The sequence below is a fragment of the Lactuca saligna genome, chromosome 4 (genome assembly GCF_052625555.1).
Source record: "Lactuca saligna cultivar CGN05327 chromosome 4, ASM5262555v1, whole genome shotgun sequence".
NCBI lineage: Eukaryota > Viridiplantae > Streptophyta > Magnoliopsida > Asterales > Asteraceae > Lactuca > Lactuca saligna.
In genome coordinates, this window is record NC_136420.1 from 34,341,443 (window position 1) to 34,348,714 (window position 7,272).

Below are 7,272 nucleotides of genomic sequence, written 5' to 3' on the forward strand. Positions count from 1 at the left end.
TATATATATATATATATATATATATATAATTTCTCTACAAATGAATTAATGGAATCATAAATAAATATAGTTTGTTCTCGCGTTCTCAACCTTTTTAGTGTTCTCATTTGATCCTACTCGTATATATATATATATATATATATATATATATATATATATATATATATATATATATATATATATATATATATATATAATATCTTCTATATTTATCAGTATTTAATAATGTTCTTTTTGTTACAAATGTTATAGTAGACATTGTAGTGTTTTTGTATTATTAAAAGTTGTAGTATTTATGTTTTTCATATATTTGTTATTCAGTAAATACATAAATTAACATACAATATATATACAATTTATAAACTTTAGAATGATCAATAAACTCATCAAATATTTATTTTTATTTGTACTATTTGTTATTCGTTGTTTATAGAAATCAATATATGTTTTATATACATCTATTAATATTTTTTTTTTCATTTATAAATATTAAATTACAATTTATAGAATCGAGAGAAGGATTAAAAAATTGTGTGGATGTGTGTGTTTGCCGTTAAAAAAACTATATAAATATATTATTACGCAATGAGCGAAGATTTATCTATTATTATACTTATAAAAGAGACATTTTTACTTGCACAACATGTATTTGAAACCTCTATGATTTTTCAATTTCTTTCTAATAATTATTATAAATTGGTTAATCATGTTAAGTTAATGAAAAAAAAAACTAATTTCTAATCATAAGTTAACTAAACTATAATATTAAAATATCATATTTTACTTCTATTTATAAAATTATGACTTTAACTTTTTAATATATTATAGTTAACTTATTAGTTTAAATTTGTTGTCACATGCGAGCAATTGTCATTTTAAAGTCACAACTTTTGTATAATTTATGATTTTATGCAAAATGGTTAAATTATTTATTTCAATATAATGCTAAATCAAAATTTCAGTTAAAATTGAAAAAAATTGAAAAACTATTTTATAAATAATTAAAAGTTATAAATTATAGTGTTAAATCTAAATTGTAATTATAAATTATCAAAAAAAACCATGAAACTATTTTTTATAATCATTTAAAATTTCAAATAAGTAGCTCAAAATTAACTTTTAATAAGAATAGTTAAAAGTAATACTATATAAAAAATTATAATGTTATCTTTAAAAACAAAGAAAATGTTTGTTGTTTTAAATAATTACAGTAAAAGAAACTAACAATATTCATCAAATAAATTTAAAAAAAAATTCATTTCTGAAACCAAATTAAAATAATTAAGAGTTTCTAAATTTGTTATTTTAATTAGCTTACAACAATAATAGTTAAAAGTAATATTATATATAAAAAATATATTGTTACCTTTAAAAACGAAAATAATATTTTAATATTTTATATAACTACAATGATAAAAATTAAAATATTAAGTACATAAACATTTTAAAATTAATGAATCATAACAACCATAAATAATATTAAACAATATATTATATTTAATTTTATTTATGAGTAACCCGCAGATACAAATTATTGAGATAATTGAGATTATAAAATTTAAAAAAATGTCTACATTATCTTATAATTCAAAACAAATAATGTTTATACTAATTTACTATAAGATTTGTTATATAAAAACTAACAACAATGCCATTGATATGTTTAAAAAACATATATTTGTAAAGATTTCAAATATATTATTATATTTTGTGCGACACACGAATATTCACTTAGTATTTTTATATAAAAGGCAACATGAGACATAAAAAATCGACATTTGTAGTACAAATGGACTGTTTCTAAAAAATATGATCATCTGAATAGTGGACAAGTGACGATTTCAAAAAAGTTATCATGCAAACTTTTGACAAATTGTTGAATTGTTATAAATTTTATAATCAAATAATGTTTTGCATCAAAAGCACGATTATTTCAACACTATACATGTTTTAAAATTTGTAGGTTTATAAATTTATAATGTAGTTTTTTACAAACTGTATTTAAACAAAACATGAAATTCTTTAAGTTTTAGTGGATCAAGAATAAACTTAATTGATTGAAAACTGATTCTATACAAATCTATGAAAAAAATTATTCTTCTTAAGTAGAAAATGATTTGATTTGAACTTACAGCCCAATATTACCTTATACCATTTAACATCTCAATGGTTTCAGGAAAGATTCTATAAGCCTTTATTTGATGAACAATGGATTTTTGTAAAGTTTCATAAAATTAATAACTTGTTGGAATTTAAAAGATATGATCTTATCCTTTGAGTCTCTAATGGTATTTTATAACGTGCATTATATTTCTTTTTGGCACTAAGTTTTTATAATTCACGAAACACGTTTGAGATGAGACCAACTAAAGCCTTTTGTATAAAAAGTTTGTTTATTTGAAAAGTAGTTCTCTACATATAGAGTTCTAAAGATGTAGAAGCTTTTATTTATGTTACTTAGCTTAGCGTATTTACTTTATATTTTATCTCTTTATGTCGGTAGGGTAATACTAGTTATTTATTTAAATCTTCTTTTCTTTTTGAACAACAATAAATAACAATTAAGATATAAATGTTATGTTTGTGAAAACTAACCAAGACTAGCCGAAATATGTAGCATTTAGTTGTATAGAGATGTTTGGCTGAATTTAATATATGAACTTATTAAACATGACCGATTTAAGTTTTAAATATTGTATTTGTCTTTATTAATCTTTTAAAATAGGATTTAGGTCATTTTTTATTACTTAACTTTTGATTTTATGCTCATTTGGTCATTTAACTCATTTTAAGTTTTAAAGGATCATCAAATTTTTGGCTTTGTGCTCATTTAGTCACTTAACTTTTAGATTTATGTTCATTTAGTCACATAGGTGTTAAAATTTGTGCTTATTTAGTCACTAAAATCTATTTTTTTTTAAAAGTTTAGTAACTAAATGAGCATAATTTTAAAAGTTAGGTGACTATATGAGCACAATTCCAAAAGTTTAAGTGACCAAACTAAAAGTTAAGTGACTAAATAAGCATAAAACCAAAAGTTCGATGACATTTTAAAACTTAAAATGAATTAAGTAATCAACTGAGTATAAAATCGAAAGTTAAATGACCAAAAATGACTTAAACATTTTAAAATATCAGATTTGTCCAAATCGATTTTTAAAAGTTTTTAACATTTAATAATCATTTTTCTATATTTTTAAAATTTTAAAATTAAAGTGAATGGACCATAATACCCCTGCCTTAAAAACCCTTTTGCTACCTAGATAGATTTGTCGTAATGCCCCCGTAATCCCGAATAGGCTTATACGTTGTCGGCGTTTGGCAATGGTTTCCCCTGTCTTCAACAAACCACAACCTCTCTTGCCAGAGATTAACTGTAGAGTTGCGGCGAAATTTCAAGTTTAATCTCTCTACTATAAGGTTCAATTCGACATGTTTGTTGTAATTTTATAAACTTAACTTGATGATCATGGGGAAACCATTACGAACCGTAAGTTTAATCTTTGAATTTGTGGAATTGTGCTTGAAGGTGAAAAGTAGTTGCAGGAACTTTTTGTGAGCACTGAATACACTTTTTTTTTTTTTTTTTTAAATTAAAAGCTTAAAACTCATAAAAATTCTTAAAAATTGTGTGCCAAACACGTCCAAAATATATAATATAACAAATAGAATAAAAAATATAGGATATAACATTATAAAATTTTCAAAACTCAGTTAGCAGTTTTGTCCGTTTTGATTCAGTTCAAACCAGAAACAATATTAGTTTCTAAAAAAAAATAATCTTGCTGTACTTATATATATTTTTAAAAACTATAACATATCATAACTAATATATATCAGCCTATCATATCAGGTTCACAACACGGTTTCAAGATTAATCTTTAAACCAATTTCAAAACAAAAATCATATTAATATTGGTTATGTAAATTTAATTTTATCAATCCGGTCGATTCCAACCCGACCCACATTCCTTGTACTACCTTTTTCTCAATTTTGCCACTTAATAAATGATAGAGTAAATTACACGAATGGTCCCTATGGTTTAGGGTAACCAATATTAATAGTCTAGGGACTAAATTAATAAATTTACTCCAACAACAAATAAGACCTTCACGTAGCACTTGGTTGGCGGTGTAATTTACACTCTGTTTTCCTCCCCGTGAGATCATCGTGTTCCCAGCATTCGTCGGGGCCCGAAACATCAGTGAATGACTCGATCAACACAAGTTTAATCACCCCTCTTTCTCCATCTTCAATCCTACACAATACTCGTTGCTTGAAGAAAAAAACGAACAAATTCCATGTACATACTACACGACTACCACTTCAATCAAAGCATCAGAATCTGCCTTGAATCGATTTGCATGTATCATAAGGTTCGTCGATTTCAATAATTTCATGCTCCAGTTCTTGTTCTTGTTTTGGTATAATATGATGCTGGATGAAGTCGTTTAGTTGATTTGAATACCCACATGCGAAAACCACCTTCACTGATTTTGTTGAATCAAAGCGGTTTTCGGTGAATCCCTGATGGAAAAGGAACCGCTTCTTCCATCGCATTCGAAATTCATTAGAACGCCGTCGCAACTCCGACATCTAGCGATAGAAAATGAAATCTCCATTCCGCCATCCCTTACTCCTTCGGAGTTTAAAGATATGCTCATATTTGGTTCTCCTAGAGGAGATCCATCTTCGCAAACGGTTGATGCCCTAAATCTACGACTGAATATTGATAATTCCAGTAATTCCCCGAAACCCTTTGCTTCTAGTTCCAATTCCAATCTGGGTTCCAGCCCACTTCCTGTTATAAATCCAGAATTACAAATTCAAATCACACCATCTCGGCCGGTGGATGCTGATTTTCCAATTAAGAAAAAAAATCTACATCGCTCAAAAACCGCCCCTGCCATTTGTAATATCAATGAGCTCGATCAGAATTCCAAGAATAAACCACCACAGTTAGCATTTCCTTCCATTGTTCGTCAATCAGTTGTGTTACTGGTCGTGTATCTGCTACTTGGTGTGATTATATATTGGTATAACAGGGAAAATTTCATCGGGAAAGAGACATATGTGGTTGTTGATGCGCTATATTTTTGTATTGTGACAATGTGTACAATTGGTTATGGCGATATACTTCCAAATAGTCCAATAACTAAAATGTTCTCAATCTTGTTCGTATTGGTTGGTTTCGGGTTTATTGATATCTTGCTCAGTGGGATGGTTAGTTATGTTCTTGATTTACAAGAGAATTACTTGTTGAGTTCTTTAAGCAACGGGAAAAGACGAGATCACCCCTCGTATATAATCGACTACAAGAAGGGAAGAATGAGGATCCGAATGAAAGTCGGGTTAGCTTTAGGGGTTGTGGTTCTTTGTATTGGTATAGGTGTTGGTGTTATGCATTTTGTGGAGAAACTTGGTTGGCTTGATTGTTTTTATCTTTCTGTTATGTCTGTGACTACCGTTGGATATGGTGATCTTGGGTTTTCAACTACCACGGGTCGGGTTTTTGCTTCCGGTTGGTTGCTTGTGTCAACACTTGCGGTTGCCCGTGCGTTTCTGTATTTGGCTGAGGCTCGAGTCGATAAACGACATCGGAGGATGGTTAAATGGGTTCTCGATCAAGATCTCACCGTTGCTCAATTTCTTGCTGCAGATATTGACAACAATGGTTCCGTCAGGTAATTACCATCACTGTACTGTGTTTGACATGTACTGATATAGACAACTATACAGGCTTAAGGCGTTAAACGCTTAATATAGACAACTGTATATAAACGTTTCCATTTGACTTTATATGGACAACATGACTTAATGGGTTAAGCCAAAAAGACATTCTTAATGAATAAAGACACCATCCCTTTTACATATTTGTCTTTTTATATTTCTCCCTTCCAACTCTTCTCACGTCAAAGTTGACGAGTATTATGAGAGCTATTTGTTAGAATATAAGGTAAAATGGTCATTTATTTCTAGAGTCGGATTATTCATTGAAAATTGCTTAGAAATCTTGTTTAGTTGTGTCATGTAATTTGAACAGATTTAGTCTAATTGTTGTAATAGTCTAAAGAATGCTAATTACTAATTTCAGTAAAGCGGAGTATGTGATATACAAGCTGAAGGAGATGGGAAAGGTTTCAGATAAAGAGATATTGGAGATATGCAAGATATTTGATCGGCTCGATACAGGAAACTCGGGAAAGATCTCACTTGGTGACCTCATGCAAAGTCGACGCATGTAGAGAAGGTGAAGCATATACACGGTTTGTGTAGTATTGAATTTGGATGTGAAAGTTATAGAAACAGATTTGATTTTTTGATGGATCACATGTTACATGCTTTTGCAAATTTGAATGAATGGTGTTTCGATTGCTTTATGTATCTTGTTTCCTTGTTACAAATAACGTTAGTAGTGATTTGACAGCAATGTAAAGCCTCAAGCTTTTTTCAAGTCGTGGCGAGCCACATCATTTGTAAGACGTGACCTAAGACGACAATTCTGCATATAATTAATAATTTTATATGTATTTTCTATTATTATTCATTTTTATATAAATATATTATTCAAGGCAATATTTTGTTAAAGATTGACAATTCGCCATGTCAAACTTTTTAGAACCTTACTAACAACATAAAATATTGCTCGGTTGGGCATCTAATGCCGTTTTTTTTAGTAGTGGTTTAAAAAGGAAAGGGGCCGCGGGGGGGGGGGGGGGGGGGGTGGGGGTGATAGGATTATTCTGATAATGTTATGTGGGTTTTGGCCTGATCCAAATTGTTAAATTAGGCATTGAATTTGAAAATTTGGCCATTATGATTTATATGAACTAAGAGGCGAACAACTCGGTATTGGTTTGGTCTTGAACTGGTCCGAGGTGGTTTTGATAATGTTATGTGGGTTTTGGCCTTGAACTGGACCGAGGTGGTTTGATCTCTTTTTTTTTTTTTTTTTTTTTTTTTTTTTTTTTTCCGGTTTTGGATGATTTTTTCTGAGTTTTAAAGACCGAATTAAAACTGAACTGAGACCAACCCTAACCGACCCAAGATCCTTTGAAGACTGCAATTGCAAACTGACTTGAGACCAGAGGTCTAGACAGTTCGAGACCAGAGGTCTAGACCTTCCGGTCTATTTTGTGATGGTTTAAAGACAATTTGAATGTTCACCTATAATATATTAATATGAACACCGAGTCTACTTTGTGACGGTTCAACAAAAACAGTTTGAATGTTCACTTATAATATATTAATATGAACACGTACCTTTGAGC

General features: G+C 29.1%; 1 protein-coding gene across 1 annotated transcript; it reads left to right on the forward strand.

The window, feature by feature from the left end:
- Window positions 1-4,111: 4,111 nt before the first annotated feature.
- LOC145041562 (two-pore potassium channel 3-like) lies at window positions 4,112-6,541 on the forward strand. The gene is made up of 2 exons (XM_078989681.1): window positions 4,112-5,685; window positions 6,096-6,541. Exons 1-2 carry the CDS (start codon window positions 4,532-4,534, stop codon window positions 6,244-6,246), a joined length of 1,305 nt encoding a protein of 434 aa, XP_078845807.1. The 5' UTR covers window positions 4,112-4,531; the 3' UTR covers window positions 6,247-6,541.
- The last annotated feature ends 731 nt before the right edge of the window (window positions 6,542-7,272 follow it).